Source organism: Podarcis gaigeae, assembly GCF_964106915.1.
Source record: "Podarcis gaigeae genome assembly, chromosome: 14".
Classification (NCBI taxonomy): domain Eukaryota; kingdom Metazoa; phylum Chordata; class Lepidosauria; order Squamata; family Lacertidae; genus Podarcis; species Podarcis gaigeae.
The window spans coordinates 30520484-30540373 of record NC_139690.1 but is presented as its reverse complement, the minus strand read 5'-3'; the positions used below and the strand labels follow the sequence as shown (position 1 = coordinate 30540373).

At 45.9% G+C, this 19890-nt stretch overlaps 1 protein-coding gene across 1 annotated transcript in view; it reads left to right on the top strand.

Moving 5' to 3' along the window:
• The window catches only part of RAB26 (RAB26, member RAS oncogene family), a 107944-nt gene extending 89582 nt beyond the window's left edge, over positions 1 to 18362 (top strand). Inside the window, exons 5-9 of the mRNA XM_083712113.1 lie at positions 1144 to 1196; positions 13889 to 13954; positions 14610 to 14666; positions 15415 to 15491; positions 15727 to 18362. Coding sequence (XP_083568239.1) covers positions 1144 to 1196; positions 13889 to 13954; positions 14610 to 14666; positions 15415 to 15491; positions 15727 to 15829 — 356 coding nt within the window. The 3' untranslated portion in view covers positions 15830 to 18362. The remainder of the gene's footprint in view (positions 1 to 1143; positions 1197 to 13888; positions 13955 to 14609; positions 14667 to 15414; positions 15492 to 15726) is intronic.
• The last annotated feature ends 1528 nt before the right edge of the window (positions 18363 to 19890 follow it).

Here is a 19890-nt window from a genome sequence, read left to right as displayed (position 1 = left end):
GCAATTCAGCCAGTCCATGACACCAGCTCTGCCAAAATGGGACACCCAAGAAGGCATTGGGACAACTCCAGAAATCCTTGCAGCAGTCCCACCTGGGTGTGTCCAGGGCCCCTTCTGATTGCAGCTGCTTTGCTGATACTGCTGGACACCCCATCTACTAGTCTTGCAAAGCTGAGGGGTCAGAGGGCAAGGGGAGGGTATGTGTGGAAGCCTCTTCCAGGCCAATTTCCACTCACCAACCACAGCGTTACCCATGAATTAAAGACCACAGGAAGGAGGCCTGCCGGGACTCAGCTGTTTCCCAAACGCTTGTTGTTAAAACTTCAGTAGTAAAAAATTTAGAGCTCTCTCAGAGAATCAGTTAGTGGTTTCTCAAGTGGAAAGGGAGCTCGTTAAGTGAAAGTGATTAAAATGCTGATGAGAAGGGAAAATGCAGAAGCAGGAAGAGAGAATTTCTCACCACAGGGACCCTGGAGGTATGAGGAGCTGGGGTGGCTCTGGGTTGCACTCGCTCAAACCACAGAATCGTAGAATTGGAAGGGATCTCCAAAGGTCAACTAGTCCAACCCCCCGCAATCACAGCTCAAAAGGCCCTTATGGATGGCCAGCCAACCTCTGCTTAAATATCTCCAGTGAAGCTGAGATCACAAAATCCACAGGCTAGATTTTGCACTTGTTGTGTGGCAGAGAGGTGTGTGTCTATGTGCTTTGTACCTGCACCACAGGGGTCCATAAACCACCTTATTATTTAAACAGAATCCAATTTTCCCACTCCTCACAAGCACCCTCCTTTTCAGTGGCATCCTATATTTTTCATGACATTTCCTACACTTGTAAGGACACATTCCAGTTAGACTGGGAGGCGGGTTTGGAATGTGACTGGTTAGAGGGGTGGGCTGGAGAGCAGGCGGGTGTCTGGGCTTAAAAGTCCTGAGGGGCTTCAAAAGAGGCCTCATCCCTGGCCAAAAGGTCCCCCACCCCAAAGGTACTGTCTTATGTAAAATACAAGGCATGCATTGCAGGGACATGGATGTCACTAGATGGCCCTTTAGTCCCCTTCCAGCTCTACAGTTTTGTGGTTCTAATCTGTGGTGTTTGACTGTGCCTTGCCTTCTCTCCCTGTCCCTTGGTCTTCCTCTTCAGCTTTGCTGCTGCTCTATGACGTCACTAACAGAGCCTCCTTCGACAACATCCAGGTAAGTCTTGACAATGGTCGCTGACGTCCAGGGGTGCAAGAATTCTGGTGCCTTTTCCGGTTGTTCCATGATGCCGAAAGGTTTGGTCCTGGCAAAGTGGGCTGCTGAACAGGGCAGGGAGCAGCTTGTTAATCCTCCCAGCCACCATGACACGGAAACACCCCCTCCCCCCCCCGCAACTCCCTTCTTCCTACCCTAAAGACCCAAACTGCAGCTGCTCAGTGAAGGAAAACTTCTCCAGAAGACAGCACAACTCCTGCACCTCTCCGTTAAACACTGCCTGGAGCAGCATTTCCCAAACTTTATTGGGTCACTGTCCCCTTGGTCCCATAAACTCACCCCCTGTGCCAGTGGCATAGCGTGGGTTGTCAGCACCCGGGGCAAGGCAAGTAATTTGCACCCCCTAACCTGTGGATTTGCGCCCCCTAACCCGTGGATTTGCGCCCCCTAACCCTAACCCCCAGATGTTGCGCCCGGTGCGGCCGGCCCCCCCTGCACCCCACGCTACGCCACTGCCCTGTGCCCCCTACCCTATAAAAAGCATTATTCCGAACTAAGGAAGATAGTAACACGATAAAATTCAAAGCCATAACAATTAATTACTCATTGATTCCAAATCCAATTAAAACTAATCAGTTCAACAAAACTGAGGAACTTGATCTCCTGTGATGCATTGCAGGGATTTGGATAAGATGATCCCTGAGGTTCCTTCCAGCTCTACAGTTCTATAGTTCTATGCCAGTTTTTCAAAGTCCAGTAATTATTTACACCTCCAGCACCAGGTTGGACAAAGGCTGCTGCAGTTAAAATTGGTCTCTGGTAGGCCTTGCTTTGTCTGAGCGCTTGGAGGGCTACAAAGGAGATGGCCCTGATCTTCCAACAGTTCAAACCAATCGTCTCAGGCAACTTCTGATATTTTCAGTATTAGGAGAAAAATAGCCATGTGCGGAATTAGTTAGCTCGCAGGACTACGGAGCTTGGGAGAATACCAATTATAATAGCAGTAGTAAGTTTGAAAGGCCACAGTATTGAATTTGGATGAGGAAATTACATCTCTGGGAGGTTGGCTTTCCCCTCTGGGGCTTTTTCCCTCAGATAAAGCAGGTTTAAATTGAAACGGTGTCTGCAGTGTGCGGGGGCAAGCTCTGGTGTGGTCAGGATCTCATCATTTAGTTGGTGGCAAAATATTTTGCTCCTGAGGTTTCATTCCGTCTCATCTTTTCCTGCCCTCTTTTTTTTTGGGGGGGGGGTCCTCCTATTTAATTGGGAACATTTTTGTGGGACAGTGGGCTCACACCTTCTTGTTTCAGCCCCCCTCCTCATCCCCTCCCCAAACCAGTGTGGAGCTGCATCTGGCCCACAACTGAAACTTTTCTTCTCCCAAATCTCTTTGAATGCCAGCCAGTGAGAGTCCCAAGTAGGGAGAGTGCTATGGTGCTCAAGTCCTCCTTGTGGGCTTCCCAGGGGCATCCAATTGGGCAGTGGGGTGCCAGACTAGATGGGCCATTGGCCTGATCCAGAAGGCTCTTCTTAAAATCGGTTCGCAACCTGTGGGTCCCCAGATGTTGTTGGACTACAACTCCCATCATCCCTGAGCCCTGGCCTTGCTAGCTAGGGGTGATGGGAGTTGTAGTTCAACAACATCTGGGGACCCACAGGTTGAGAAAGGCTGCTTTACCAGGATTCTGGCAACGGATTGTGGTTAAGTGTCACATCTCCACTGGAATTATATCTGTACTTGGGATAACAGTGGTTTTTTTTTAATGCCTTCATGTTATTCTGATAAACCTGGAAAGCTATAACAGGGGAGGTTTTGAGACTACTGCTTTCTGGAGAAGGAAGGTGAGCTGCCTTTTATTAATCTGCTACAAGGATATCTCTGACACTACCGATATCATGAAGATTAAGTGCCTGGATATACAGCTTCGAAAGAGTTTCCGGGATAAATTGGTTGAAACGTGGACTCCCCCCCCCCTTTTTTTATATATCTAGCAACCTCAGAGCTGTTCTGACACTTCAGGCGGTGTTGAGAGTCAGGATGCTGCCAAGTCTGCCTTTTAGCCTACATTGTGCTGCTTCTACATGCCGTTAACGTGGTGAAGAAAACAAAAGAGGAGAGCCCCGTTTCCACCGGATGTACATTGCACAGTATAGGGCATGGGTAGGCAAACAATCGCCTTCTAAATCCGGCCCACTGATGGTCTGGGAATCAGCATGTTTTTACATGAGTAGAAAGTGTCCTTTTATTTAAAATGCATCCCTGGGTTATTTGTGGGGCATAGGAATTTGTTCATTCCCCCCCCCCAAAAAAAATATAGTCCGGCCCCCCACAAGGTCTGAGGGACAGTGTACCGGCCCCCTACTGAAAATGTTTGCTGGTCCCTGGTCTAGGGGCACTTCTGGGCTCAACTCTGCTTCTTGGAGGCCCAGGTAGCCTCAGGGGCTAAAAGTACCTTTTGCCCACTGTGTCTGATATGACAGTCTCAGCTATTCCTGGATCAGGGGAGCTTGAGCACTGTAGTCCAGGTGCTGGTTACTTCAGGGCTGGATTACTGCAGTGTGGGGTTCCCTTGTGCTTGATCCAGAAACTGCAGTTAGTGCAAAATGCTGCAGTACAACTGCTGACAGGAGGGAGACCCTACCCTGCCAGCATGAGACCACTGCTCAGAGATCTGCACTGGTTGCCCATATATTACGCAGCCAAATTCAAGGTCTAACCATGGGTATATAAAGCCCACAATAGCTTGGGACCAGTTTACTTGCAGGATCACCTTACCCCATATGTGCCCGCTCGGCCGCTTTCATCTGTGGAATGGCATTGTGACAGGTGCCAGTTAATATACTAAAAAAAATAAGTATTTTTGTTTGGCAGCAAACACCCTTTGGAACTCTCTGCCTGTTGATACCAGGAATGTACCTGGTATCAGGTACCTCCTAAAAGCATTTTTGTTCAATCAAGCTAATGCAGATGTGTAGAAATTAATCTGTTTTTAGCTTAAATGTTTATTTTAATTATATTTTGATTATAAAACCACCTGATCTTAACTTTGCATTTTATTAACAATTTCAATGTTTTTAACTTTTTTTGTAAACTGCTTAGAGGTTCTGTTAACAATCAAGCAGTGTATACATTTTATATTAAGTTAGATGTTGCTTTTTTTAAAGAATCCATTTTTTTTTACCCAAGATGGGAATGTAAATAAAGCAGTTACCAGTGTTCTGTTTAACTCAGTCCTTAATTGAGAACCACAGGGACTGGAATCTTGCTTTATTTTTATGGGCAGAAACCATAGGTGATTAGTAGAGCCATTGTTTTGCATGTAGATGGTGCCAGGTTCGATCCCCAGTGGCATCTCCAGGTAGGAGTGGGAATGATCCTTGCCTTCAACCTTAGAGTGCTGCTGCCAGTCAGTGCAGGTAATACTAAGCTAGATGGACTCATGGTCTCCCTCAGTATAAGGCAGCTTCTAGTATTCTAACTCACAGCAGCAGACACTGATCAGACCCTGACCACCTTCAGCAAGGTGGTAGCTTCATGGGTCTTCAGACCATCTCCTGGAACCACTTTTGCTGTGTTGAAAAGTGCATTGCCCCTCCTTGCCCCACATCATTTCTAGGGGTTGGACTAGATGACCCTTGGGACCCCTTCCATCTCGACAGTTCCGTGATTCTATGATATTGCCCCATCCACAGGAAAAGCTCTGCTGGAAGTACCATGATATGTGGCTCCTCCATCTCCCACCTCCCCACCCCAAATACATCCAATTAACAAGAGCGCTTTGCCAGGCTGAGTAATAAATTTGGGGTGACTGATACTGGAGGAAAGCTTCATGGACATCCCTTGATCTCTGAGCCCAGGCACCACTCCTCTGCTGTCAACCCCGCCTTGAAGCCATTTAAATTGAGCGACGTGGGTTCTTCTGCCCAAGGCAAATTCCATATTGGGGATCATTAGGAAAGGGATCGAAAACAAAAGTGCTGATATCGTAGTGCTGTCTTACCAAACGATGGTGATGCCACATTTGGGATTCTGTGTTCAGTTCTAGTTGCTTCATCTCAAAAAATAAAATAAAATTTTTTTGGGGGGGAGATATTGCAGAGCTCGAAAGAGGGCAGAAAAGGGCACGCCAAATGATCCAGAGGCAAGCGTGACTCCCCTGTGATGACAGGCTGCAACCTTGGGGGGAGGATTTTTATCTTAGAAGAAAATTGAGTAAGGGCGAGACATGATAAAGACATCCAAGATGATGCTTGGGGTGTGGAGGAAGTGGATGGAGAAGTTTTACTTCTCTCATAATTCTTGATCAAAGAGGATAGGAGATTTAGGACAGACAAAAGGAAATATGTCTTCACACAAAAGTATAGTTAAACTATGGAACTCGCTCCCCAAAGAGTTGGGGATGGCCACCAACTTGGATGGCTATAAAAGAGGATGGGGCAAATCTAGGGAGGAAGAGGTCCCCCCCCCCTTTTCTTTCACACAGCTGGTGCGATGAGCATGAGAACATAAGAACATTGCTGCCTCTGACCATGAAGGCAGAGCATAGCCATGGGTAGTCTTCCCCTCCTCCATGAATTTGTCCAGTTCTCTTTTAAAGCTATCTAGGTTGGTGGTCATCGCTGGCTCCTGCAGGAGAGAGTTACATGGTTTAACTAAGCTCTGCATGAAGAAATTTCTTCTTCTGTCTGCCCTGAGTCTTCATTCAGCTTCATCGGACGCCCTTGAGTTCTGCCTTTGATCTATTCCACTGTCCCCCCCTGGCCTCCTTACTTTCCTTCCTGATCTTCTGTTGAAGCGCATCTTGTGTCCCGCCAACATCAGAGATATGTGTGTGTTGCATTTAGAGGCGTTTTCCATGGCTGCACCCAGGCTTTGCAACACCCTCTTTTGGGTGAGGGCCCAATCTATCTACTTAATGACATTGCACCGCTAAGCAAAGACTATGATGATTATTTAGACAGGCTTTCAGGCTGTTGCATTGATTGTGTCTTTTGGCTTTGCTTGATGGCACTGTTTTGAGTCCAGACGCTCCTGCTTTCTTCTTTCCATGCTCATGTTACACTTCTTGGTGCCGTTTTTAGATGCTGCTTTCGCTGTGTTAGGGTTGCATATTTTGAAGCTTTCACTGAGCTTCAGGGGCACGGTGCAGAAGGCAAGGTATAAATCTGGATTAAATAAGTAAACAAAGAAGACCCATTCCCTCTGGAAAGTGGAATCCGAGCATATTTTGGCACATGCCATGCAGCAGACGGGCAGCAGAAGGTTGCTTCTGATGTATCAACTGTGTACCTCAGGGCCAAGCAATTAGGAAACTTTATTAAACCCCCTTTTTTTTCTCCCACGCAAAAAACCAGCAGGCAAAGCATGATGACTTTACACAGCGAGGAGCAGAGGCTGCCAGGCTTTGCCTCCTCATTTCCTCTGTGTAATAATGACTTTAATTAGGGGCATTAGTAGCATTTGCAATTTAATTCCAATGGAAAATCCTACAAGATGGGGAGCAATTATTGGCTCAACTGTTGCTTGTTCTCACTGTATTTCCCTCCCCCTTTCCTCAAAGATGGAACATATTTTAAGAGGAGAAAGAGGAACGTGTGTTGTTGGAACGTCTCCAGGGCACAGAAGACAAAAGCGTCATCCAGGCCAGCGAGAGTAGAGTCTGAAGAGCAAAACGACCTTGCCAGGCCATCCCACAGTCTGCCAAGTGACAGGGAGAAAACCCTGGAGCTACATGCACCCAAACATTCCCAGAGCTATGCTATGTTGACTACAGTCCTTTTACAGAGCCAGTGTGTTGTAGTGGTTAGAGTATTGGACTAGGATCTGGGAAAGTAAAGGTAAAGGGACCCCTGACCATTAGGTCCACTTGTGACCGACTCTGGGGTTGCGGCGCTCATCTTGCTCTATAGGCCGAGGAAGCTGGCATTTTTCCACAGACAGCTTCCGGATCATGTGGCCAGCATGACTAAGCCGCTTCTGGCGAACCAGAGCAGCACACGGAAATGCCGTTTACCTTCCCGCCAGAGCGGTACCTATTTATCTACTTGCACTTTGACGTGCTTTCAAACTGCTAGGTTGGCAGGAGCTGGGACCAAGCAACGGGAGCTTACACCGTCGCGGGGATTCGAACTGCCGACCTTCTGATTGGCAAGTCCTAGGCTCTGTGGTTTAACCCACAGTGCCACCCACATCCCTAGGATCTGGGAAACCAGGGTTCAAATCCCCACTCAGCCACGAATGAGGCTCCCTGTGTGACCTTGGGCCAGTCACCTCCTCTCAGCCTAACCTACCTCCCAAGGTTGTTGTGGGGGTGAAATGAGGAAGGGGGAAATGAAGCTCCTTGGAGAAAAGGGGGGAGGGTTATAAATGCAGTAAATAAATAGCTAGTAAGAACTCTGAGTCACGGGGCGCTATCAAGCTCTCCCTGCTTTTCAGGAAGCTTCTCTCCATAGTTTGCCTGCCAAGAAACACTTGCATTTTGTAGAGCTGAGATAGAGGCAACCTTTCCAGCCCGAGGGCCACATCCCCTTCAGGGCAAGCTTCTGAGGGCCATATGCCCATGTTGGGCATGGTCAGAGGAAAAAGTTGTCAGAGCAACACATGTAAATCTTACCTTTGCAGAGACTGGTTTCTACACACTCAGTCTCTCGCAAATACCTCTCTTTATGCAAGGAAACAAAACATATTCCAGCCAGGCAAAAATACTTGGGTGTGGAGCCTGGGGAGAGATTTTAGAATGATGATGATGATGATGATGATGATGATGATGATGTTTGGCCCCGAGGTTCTCCACCCGTATTGTAGAGACTTCTGGGGGCATATTTTAAGCCAAGGTGTGCTGCCCCATGGCCCACGGGACACATCTCTACTACCCCAAAGAGCAGGATGTTTGTGGACAACCTGCAGTAAAATCTGTTATATTTAAATACTAATCCTGTTTTAGGATACACACTCAGGTTCTTGTGGGGCAACTGGACCTCACAGATGCTCTAAATCAGAAGAAGGCCACCTGCAGCCCTCCAGGTGTTGCTGGAGGACACTTCCCATTGGTTCCTTGTCCTTTCAAGAGCATTAGACAAATTCATGGGGGGGGGGAGCTATTAGTGGCTACTAATGATGATATTTGGGACGTGGGTGGCGCTGTGGGTTAAACCACAGAGCCTAGGACTTGCCGATCAGAAAGTCAGTGGTTCGAATCCCCGTGATGGGGTGAGCTGCCAACCCAGCAGTTTGAAAGCACGTCAGAGTGCAAGTAGATAAATAGGTACTGCTCTGGTGGGAAGGTAAACGGCGTTTCCATGTGCTGCTCTGGTTCGCCAGAGACATGCTGGCCACATAACCCGGAAGCTGTACGCCGGCTCCCTCGGCCAATAAAGTGAGATAAGCGCTGCAACCCCAGAGTCGGTCACGGCTGGACCTAATGGTCAGGGGTCCCCCTTACCTTTACCTAATGATGATATTTGATCTCCCTCCCTGTTGGAGGAAGGATGTTTCTGAATGGCAGTTGCTGGAAACGGCTGGAGCAGAGAGGGCTCTTGTCTCAGGTCCTGCACAGGGGCATCTGGTTGGCCATTGTGAGAACAGGATCTTGCTCTTTGGGGTAGTAGAGATGTGTCCCATGGGCCATGGGGCAGCCTATCTTGGCTTACAATATGCCCCCAGAAGTCTCTACAATAGGGGTGGAGAACCTCGGGGCCAAACATCATCATCATCATCATCGTTATTGTGAGAACAGGATGAGAACAGGCATCTAGTTGGCTGCTCTGAAAGCAGGAAGTAGGACTCAGTGGGCTGCTGGCCTGATCCAGCAGGCTTTTCTTATCCCTGTTCTGGAGGAGCAGTTCATCTGGCTGTTTAATAAACACAGCAGCGGGAGGGTCCATTGCAGCCTGATGAGAGCAGCAGAAGCACAAACCCTGCATGCAACCCTGCAAGGCCCTTTGCAGTTCCACTTGGAGCAGATGAGAAAACTGAAATAGCCCCATCAGGAGCAACACAATGACACACTCCCAAGGAGAGCACATTAACTCGTTTTAAGAGCTCTGCCACCTGAAGTCTGTAGGCCTCTTCCATTTAAGCTAGGAGATTAATTAACAATGACTGGGCTGCAGGCAGGGAAACTTCCATCTTCAAGTAATTGCTGCACTGCAGGAATGGTGCGCTTACAAAACGGTCCCAGCATCTTTCTCCAAGCCAGTGCCTTCTAGATGTTTTGGGCTTTATGTCTGTTATCAGCCCCCGTTTCCACCAGGCTCAACATCATAGGGTTGTGCTGGGCATGCATGATGGAAAACATTCTTCCTCTCCACTCCCTGCTCAGGCCTCAAAATCATCAAATGGAACCAGGTTAGTTTTGCCATGGCCTGATGATGATCAGCTTATGGTAACATAGAAGCAGGGTTTTTCACTGGTGGCAGCAGCGTTGTGGAATTCCACCCACGCCGAAATATGAGAGGGCCCATCAGCATTGGCATTCCGCCGGCTCTTGAAGGAATACCGGTTTATGCAGCTGCTTCCCTGAGCTTGAACCTCCTGATCTGATTGCTTTAATTGCTCTTTTAACTGTTATTTTACAGCCGCGTTTCAATGAAAAAGATAACTGTGGGTGGCTTAATGTTTTGATGGAATTGGTTTTTATTGTGTACTTTGATGGTGAGAGGGTTTTATACTTGTAAATTGTTTAGAAGCCATTTTGGCCTGTAAGCAGTACGTAAATTAATACATGATGAAGTATGATGAATGGTGAGCACGTCCAGGAGGGAAATGGGTGGAGCAATAAAGTAGGCTGTTTCTTACACACACTGACATCCCGCTGTCTATCCACCATTCATTCACCCAACAGCACAACATTCTAACAGAGCGATTCATTCACTCATGTCAAATCACTTGCTGGCTGCAGTTTCCAGTGGTGAGATCTGTGTGAATGAGCTATCAGTGGCTACTAAGCCCAATGACAATGTTCCAACATTTCTCCGATGAACATAGGAACGTCCTATTCCATAATAAGAATACTAATTTTATTATTTATACCCCACGCATCTGGCTGGGTTGCACCAGCCAGTCTTGACAACTTCCAACATATATAAAACATAACAAAACATTAAACATTTAAAAACTTCCCCAAACAGGGCTTCTAAAGGTTTTATAGTTACTTAGCTCCTTGGCTCAGGGGTTGCATAACTCCATACCCTCCAACATTTCTCCCATGAAAATAAGGGCGTTCTAGGGGAAAGCAGGATATTCCAGGGTCAAATCAGAAACCAGGACATTGCAATAACCTGCAGTTTCATATATATTTAAAGTAGATAATTAAATGAGCAAATTAAATGAATTTGGATATGCAGAAGATATTAAAAAATAAATCTAAGGAACTGCGGAAAGAGGGGGAAGGAAGTCAAACCTTGAAATGTTTAAATGATTGTAAAATTAATGGAATGTATAAATTCAAAAAGTATGAATAAAAAATAATAATCAGAAACCAGGACGGCTTCTGTAAATCTAGGACCGTCCCTGGAAAACAGGATGCTCGACTAGATGGGCCATTGGCCTGATCCAGCTGCAGAGCAATTCTTATGCTCTTACTGATGGAGCTTGCTTATGGGCACCATCCTGGCACTTCCAAAGCAGCTGTGAATCTCTGCATCGAGCAATATTTACACATGCCTCCGGTCTACACACACACACACACACACACACAGAGAGAGAGAGAGAGAGAGAGAGAGAGAGAGAGAGGAGTAAATGTGAGCCAGCTGCTTGATGTGGACTCTTGCACCTGAACTCTTTGCTCTTAGGAATGCTACTGAAGTATAGCCCCCTCCCAGAGTGGGTGTTTTAAAAATAAAAGTAGAGAATGGTGGCATATCAACAACATCTCTCAGCTGCAGCAACCGTGACTGCTTGTTAGGAGACATGTTGCAAATACAAATTATTTGTTTGCAAGCGCGGATGTGTCTCTCTGGCACCATCATGTGCCAAAATGCAGCCATTGCACACTGGTCAGAAAATACACTGTACTGACACATTTTCTCCCCAATCCAGCTTTGAAAGTACAGTGTTAAAACTTCTATCTGCTTAAAATACTCCAGCCTCCTTCCTGAGCAGCCTCTCTCAACCAGGCACCCTCTCAATGTTTTGGGCTGCAACTCCTATCAGGGAGAGAGAAGGTTTAGTTTCATCTTTGATGTGAATAGGCATCAATTGAGAGCCAGTGTGGCCTAGTGGTTAGTGTGTTGGACCTAGGATGTAGGAGCAGGGTTCAAATACCCCCTCGGGCATGAAGCTCACTGGGTGACCTTGGACCAGGCATTGCAGCTCAGCTTAAACAACCTCACAGTTGTTTTGGATGTTTGTCCAGAATATTTCTATTATTTGTTTTATAAGAACACTCACTCTCTCTCTCTCTCTCTCTCTCTGTGTGTGTGTATCATAAAAAAGGAAACTAAAGTGGTTTACAACAATAAAAACATTAAAAAGTAAAGAAACAGATGTCAATTAACCATTGTGGAGGGATGTGTTCTTGATTGCTTGCATAGGCTTGGCAGAATGGAAATATTTTCAGCAGCCACCTCTGAATTGTTCCCAGTGTTGCGTTAAAATGATGAAACGCCTTTCAGAGAAGTCGTAGAAATCTCAAGGCAATTTGAAATCATACAGTTAAAAATAACAAACAAACAAACAAAAGATTTGAAAGCAATGCAATTACTATTATTGAAAGATGGGTTTTAAAAATACCAATAAACACCCAATGCCCTTTTTTTAAAAAAATGAGGGTTTGTGTGAGAACCATTTCATAAAATCATAGAATTGTAGAATTGGATGAATATGCAGCTGTCCCATATGGGGATCAAACCTGCAACTTTGCCATTATCAGCACCCAGCTCCAACCAACTGAGCTATCCACATGTCTTTAAAAAATAAGGGTGTGTGAGAGAACCATTTATATCACCTTGAGTTCCTTGAAGGAAAGGTGACAGGTAAATGTAATAATGAATAAAAATGAACGATAGTTTGCATAGAGAGGAAGGGGGTCCTTGAGCCAGATGATGCTTTTGGGGGGGCTGAGTTTGGCCGTAGACTTCTGCCCAGTTGCTTGTCTCTATGCTAAACAGATTTAATGTGGAATAAAACCAGTTATCAGTCCTGGGTGGAGGGGGGATTTGAGTGATGAAGCAACAGCTCTGTGAGGTGAGCAGGTGTGGTCCTCTCAGCTTCCAACAGCCCCCTGCCGCTCCATCAGACACCCTGTCAAGAATTCGGCCGGACTCCCCCCGATTAAATCTGTTCCGAATTTTTAAAAAGGGCTGGTGGGAACTGCCAAACGAGTTCTCGCCCTGCTGGAACGGCTGTCTGGATGAAGCATCAAGCTTGCCGCTGGCCGTCCATACTAATAAGTTTGTGGGTTTTCTTTTACCACTGTGTTGTGGCACGGTGTCAGGCTAGAGGCTGGCAGGGCAGGCGGCAGGGTAAGTGCCCCCATTCTTGTTCTGGGGAGGGTGCATGTGTGTCAGGAGCTGAGAGGTGGTGGAGAAACGGCGTCACATCACAGCACCGAGACCAAAGACCAAGGGCACCACAGCTGATTTCTAGGGAGCCTAGTCTCCTTCTCTCTTTTGTTCTAGAAGTTTAAGTAGTTTTTTAGATCCTGTTTGTTTGTAGTGCGATGTGAGAGCCGTGATGTCTTGTTCTATTTTGCTAACTTTTGAGGTGTGTTTTTTTTAAAGGGATGTTTTCTCTTTTATGCAAGCTCCTCTGGTGACCACTTTCATTGTGTCCCATAGGAGGGGGGTTGTTATATGGTCTACATCATTTTCCTTGACGTAGTTCTGGAGAGTTTTTGTGAGACTCTCTCTAATTTGTTTATTTGTGGTTAGGATGGGACTGAAGGACCATTATGGGGTGGTTTGTGTTCCCTCTCCTGCTCTAAGGGTAACTTCTACTGGGGCGTGGTCTGTGATTCTTATGTTACCTATGTTCGTTGAAAAAAAAATTAAAACATAAAAATGGGTGTACATTTCCAAAATATGATAAAAAAACAACTACTTTGATAAAATACATATTTTATTATGTGCAAATGGCTTTAAATACCTATTAGGTCCATAAATTATCATATAGCATATATTCAACACAAAAAACAGTGACAATTTGTTGTTGACAAAGGACAGCTGGACATATAAAGGGCTCCATTACCTTCAGTAGCTTAGGGCTTCATCAAACCTAAATCCGGCCTTGTTTCTTATAACTGGAATCTATCAATTCGGGTCCTAATATAATTGATTTTAAATAAGCACATGACAACCGTGGTTTAACCCAAACCCAAACTGAATAAAAAGTAACGTCTGTCATTTATGTGAGGCAATTACAAATGTACATTGTGGTATAATACTTTTAAACAATTAAATCTCTCCACAGTGTATGTGCATCACTGGACGTTTTATTGAGGAAGTTGACTTGTTGGCATAAAAGTAATAAACATAAACCAAGTTGTCTCAAACCTGACCCCTAACCACTCTACTATGTTGAATTAGCCTCTCTGAGAGCAGCATTTCAGCCTGGCTGTTTTGAACTACATCTCTCCATCGGCCCCAACCAGCTGCTTCCAGAGGAGGCTTGAGGTCTCCACAGCAGCTGGCTATTCTCCTTGGTTTCTAGCTTTAGCTCCTCTGACCTTGTTGTTTTTCCTTTGCTTTGCCAGGCTTGGCTGACAGAAATCCATGAATACGCAAAGCAAGACGTGGTCCTGATGTTGCTGGGAAACAAGGTAAGCCAGGCTAGTTCCTGGCAGAACAATACAGAGCCAGGCGCTCTGTGGCAATGGAAGCCGTTTGCTGGGATGAAGAGGATGTGGATGCTGAGGCAGGTGCCTCAGGGCTGACCCTGCCCATGCACATGGATCGGGGCAGCAGCAGGAACCAGCTAGGCAGTGGAGGCCACTGCCCTCTTACCTGTCCGCCATCTTTCTTACAACCAGACAGCAGGTGACTGTACCTGTCACTGGCTGTGGCTCCAGCCACTGTTGCGATTCCTTGCTTTCTGCCCCACCAGTCCCAATGAACACTAGGCATCACAGCAGATACACAGTCAAAGAACACAATTCTGCTGCAAAGAGTGACAGACACCAATGTGGATGGCGTTGGAAGATTGGACCATTTAATGGAGGGCCATTGATGGCCACTAACCACAATGGCTATGATATCCCTTCACAGTGGAAGGCAGCAATGCTTCTGAAGACCAGTTGCTGGAAACCACAGGAGGGAAGAGGGCTCTTGTGCTTGGGTCCTGCTTCTGGGTTTCCCTTTGGGGCATCTAGGAGGCCACTGTGAGAGCAGGATGGAAGACTAGGTGGGCCCTTGGCCTGATCCAGCCAGGCTCTTCTTATTCTCTTATGCTGGTTTGTGTTTTTTTGCCACCCCTAGGTGGACTCGACCCAGGAGCGAGTGGTGAAACGAGAAGATGGGGAGAAATTAGCCAAGGTACGGGAACCACCTGCCCTCACTAAAACAAGCTGAAATTCTGCTTCAAGAAAGCCTAATTTCTGCAACCTTGTTAATTGTTATTTTCACATTAACTTTGCAAACATCTGGGTAGGCTTAGCTAAACCAGAATGTTTGCAAAGTTGTTGTGAAAATAATTGTCTGCCTGTTGATATCAGGATAAAAGGAGTTCAGCGAAGGCCTGATATCAACAGGCAGGGGATTCCAAAGTGTAGGTGCTGACATACTAAAATATCAAGTCCTTACAAAATCAGTGCCCTCACACAAAATCGGTGTCCTCAGGCTGTTTTGGACTAAAATTCCTGGCTGACAGGAGTCATAGTCCAAAACATGCAGAGAGCACCTTGTTGGGGAATGTTGAGCTAGATTTCCTTCTAAAAGAAATGGAATGTAGGTTCTTTTCCGGAAAAAATGGTGGGAGAACTCACCACACAGTTTCTTTCTTTGTTTGCTGTCGACCCCCTGAGGCAGTGGCTAAATGTAAGATGTGATTTAAAAATCCACACACATAATGATCTGGATTAGAAATGGCCACATTATTCATTACAGGTATAGGTGTATTTTTGGCCCAGGCATTGGGTGTATATCCGTTCCAGCCCTCCCAACAATAAAATATATATACTTTTTTAACAGAAAGGGAGCAGAGTCCCCCCCCCCCCGCAACAAAACCACAAATCCTGAATTTTAGGGAACAGGCAGACACTGAATACCATCTTCATTTTTGTAGGAATACGGAGTGCCCTTCATGGAGACCAGTGCCAAGAGTGGTTTGAATGTCGACTTAGCGTTCACAGCTATTGCCAAGTAAGTTGCTTCTTTTTGACTTTCCATCTTTAACTTTCTCAGGGCACATGGCACTGGGGGTGAGTTTATGGGACCAAGGGGGCCGTGTCTCAAAAAGAACCATTTGTGATGGTGCCACACTGGTGGCAAACTGGTCCTTACCTGAGACAGGTAAGCAGGAGAAACGCCTTGTTGCAGGGCTGTGATAAGAGACTAGGGAACCAGATTGATCAAACTGCTTGCATTTTGTTTCCAGGGAGCTGAAGCACAGATCTATGAAGCTGCCCAACGAGCCTCGTTTTAAACTCCACGACTACGTCAAGAAGGAGGTGAAAGGCGCCGGCTGCTGCAGGTCCTAGAACCCACCTGGCCCATTTGAGGTTCTGCCCTTTGTACAAAGACTCGCAACCAGCGTCCCACATCCCCTGCTGCATCTGTCTATGCCACTACATGATTCCTTCTTCGTGTCTGTGTGTTTGTCCAGGTGAAATTGGACATGTGGGAGTGCGGGAGGCGGAGGAGGGCCTGGGTGGCTTCTTTCCAGGAAGCCAGACACAGCTAAGAGGATAAAAATAATAGATCTGTCGGGGAAGAAGGTAGTTGATAATCAACGGGAATTGTGGCAGCGAGTGAAGTATCTTTGGCAGCCTTCAAGCATAGGCGCCACTAAAACGAACAGGGTGTGTGGTTTGTGTGAATGGACATGCAACTCCTGTGCATTTTGGAGGTGCGCACGTAGGACGTTTTCCTAGGGGATGGCATTCTGTACCCCCCTTGATGTTAAGCTTTTCCCTCTTGGCGGCAACTTTTTTGGAATTGTGCTCCATGTTATTGTTGCAGCTTCAGCACGTACCCAGGCCTGGTACTTCCAACCCTTATAAGTTCTTTATTATTATTTTTCAAACTCCGCTGACGCTGCAATACGTACCCTGCATATGTAATATAGCACCCAGAGCAGGGACAGAATTTGGCACCCCTTAATTCTGAGTAGGTACCCTTATAAATAAGTTTTATTACCATTATTATTTTGCACTCCCTTGGCTCTGCAAACCCCATGCGGGGGAACTGCTCATACCTCCCTAAATCCTGCGCTGTTCTTAACATCTGAGAAAAGGAGGGGAAATTGCTGCTGTCTGCAACATGTGGATTGCCTGTAGGGAAGAAGGAAAAATCCCATGTTTTCGTCTTGGGTCACTTGACCACTGGGAGTCCGACTAGCTCATTCCTGAGCGCAAACATTTTGGCTTCTTTTTGTGGAGGTAGGTTATTACACAAAGCTAACTGGTTTTGTATCTTTGAAGTAACTATTTTTAAAGTGCAATTTGTCTCCCACCACTTGGTACTGTTTAACTCCCTTGCTGTGTCTCTCATGGTTGCTCTTGGATACCAGAGGGTCTTTTTCAAACAGCTGCAACGTCGTGTACAAAAAAAAGCTTGCCCTTTCAGCTACTTTGATGGTGGAGCTGCCTGGCTTTCTTTTTATGGCAGGGGTTTGAAAATGCAGCGCTTTGCTTCCCCCCCCATAGGAGCAGGCAAGTGCAATGCCCATGGGGGTTTGTGGGGTCTCCAGGAAGGGGGCTTTGCTGTTCTGTGTTGCAAGGGAAGCTGCTGAGAAACCACCTTGCCTGCTTCTGCCTGCAGCCCTCCCTGGCTTCCACCTCCCGTTGGCGTCAAGAAAAGGGAGGTAGCGTAGCTTCGTGGCCGGAAGCACAAGGTGAAAAGTCCCTGACTCAATAGCCATAAGCAAAATCTCACAAACTAGCCCCAGATCTTTGGCACAGCACCAGCTCTTGACAGTACAGGAATAACCCAACACCTTACATTACCGTTGTAAGGATAATTGAGAATGTATATGAAGTGCTTTGTACACTCAAAGTGCTATATATATGTATATTTATTTATAAATACTAAGTTATCATGCTTTCTTTGGTACTGTGGGAGTTTTGTGTGTGTGTATGCTGCTCATTTTCTTTTACTTAAAAGGTTTATTCAGAAACAAAGGCCCCAGGCTGGATTCCTTTCCCCTCCTTATTGTTTCCGAGCTACTACAAGTTTCCTAAGGAAGACCACCTTGCCTCAGAGCCGGTTTGCATGCTCACAGCTCTCCTAAAAGCTTCAAGGGTTACTGCATCGCAGAGGAAACCAGCCACATAGTATGTGAATTGGGCCAGTTTCATTTATTTCAATCCTGTACCATAGGAAAGCAACTGGGCTGCCTGCTGCTGGCTCTCGATCCAAACACTCCTTTGCAGAATTCTGCAGCTTGGCTTCCGCGGCCTCCACTTTGCAAGAGAAGCATGGACTCAAAAACGCTGCCTCTTTGCAGGGACTTGGGTCTGCCTCCTACATAGACTGGCTTTTACTGCCACCTAGCAAGAGGTGTTCCCAAACAGTGTTATTAATGTAGTAAGAAAATGCTGCCTCTTGTTTATAGCTTTCTCTCTCTATCTCCCCCCACCTCAATATTCCTAATAAAAGACTTTTTTAAAACGTCGTTTTCCAGTCTCAAAAGCCTTAGGAAAGTCAAGCCAAAACTCTCCCTACAAGAACTTGCATTTTCCGCTTTGCTGATCTGAAAGGATCTAAAAGACCTTTGGGTGTACGTCCTGGTAGTTCCACCACCCAAAGAACCTAATGTGTGGCATGTGCAGGGGCAGCTTCCAGGTGACAAAGGGTTTGGAACTCGCTCCCCACAAAGATGTACCTGACACCTACACTTGAGTAATGCTTTCATCGTGTGAAGGTGCACCTCTTTACCATGGTGTTTTGACATTCGGGATTTATATTCTTAGGATCCAGCCTATTCTCATCATTGTAATTTGTATTTTTGTGACCCTCCCAGGGGACCTTTGGGTGAATGGCAGGTATTTCATTAAACTAGTAATAATGTCACCAACCAATTTAAGAGTGCTGCACTCCATACATGGCCGTTTATTTAAAAACCTGCCCAGCGTGAGAATTTCTGAAATTTCGTCCCTGCCTAAACTATAACCCAAGAGATCTGCTGCCTGCACCCTGGTTTTCAGCTGGCGATCTGCAAAGAATCTTGTGCCAAACACCATTCTCGCCATCCATCCTTCAAACTGGGGTGAGGGGGAGTGGAAGAGAAGAATCAGTACAAACCTCAGACATTTAACTGCCACTTAGCACAAATCTGTGTGTCATTTTTCCTGTTGGCAAATAGGCATATTGTATAATGGAAACAGCCAAGGTAACAAATTTCACCCCCCCCCCCCGAAACAGCTCTCCAGGAGTTCCAATGGGGAAACACTCAGCCCAACGTGGAATCATGACTGTGGGGCCTTTCGCATTCAAGCAAATACTATACCATTGGGGTACCTGCCCCCCCTCATCAAATGAAAGTGTGAGAAGTTCAGCTAAGTTGGTGTCTGTGGTGTGAGATGAAGGATTTGATAACCCCCAAACACCCAGAGCCAGAAACCCTATTCAGAGGCAGATGTTTTCTGTGCAGAATACCTTTGCCCCTGCACATTGCGCAAACACAATGTGTTTCTTTAATAAGCTATTGTTGTAGTTGGAAAAAAAGTATATTGTTGCAAACTTCTTCACCAAAGGCTCTTAAATATATATTTTTGCATGAGAGAAATTCAAATCTGTTCTTATTATTGTGACTGGAGAACATTTAGCTTGCTAAACATACGTTTGATTAAAAAGCTCCTGGAAAACCAAAGGATTTTAAGTTTACCTTCTGAAAATGTCAGATATTATAAAAGCACAGCCTTTCTGATAAAATGTGTCCTAAGCATATATTACCTTGTAATAATAAAGCTTTAGCTTATTTTGTTAGAGCAGGCATAGGCAAACTCGGCCCACCAGATGTTTTGGGACTACAACTCCCATCATCCCTAGGTAACAGAACCGGTGGTCAGGGATGATGGGAATTGTAGTCTCAAAACATCTGGAGGGCCAAGTTTGCCTATGCCGGGTTTAGAGCATAGTGCTGATAACGCAAAGATTGTGGGTTTGATCAGCATACAGGCCACCTGCATTGCAGGAAGTTGGACTAGATGACCACAGAAGTCCCGTCTAACACTGATTCTATGATTCAGCAAGCTGCTTTCTTCTCATCTTCTGCCCACTTCTGCTTTTTAATCAAGATAGGTGTCAAATGTCAGTCTAACAATGGTTATTCAAAAGTTTCAATGGAAGACATCCCAAAAGTCTCAAGAACTGATACTACTGTTTCTTAATAGTCTTCATCAGCCAGTATAGTGAGCACTGATCCATAGCGTGAATCTTACTTACATATTCTTGTGAAAAATATTGGCTGATGAAGACTATTATGAAACTATTGGGACATCTTCCGTTGAAACTTTTAAAAAACTATTGTGAAAACTTTACTTTTTAGACGTCTTCTGTTGAAACTTTTGAATAACCATTGTGACTGACCTTTGATGCC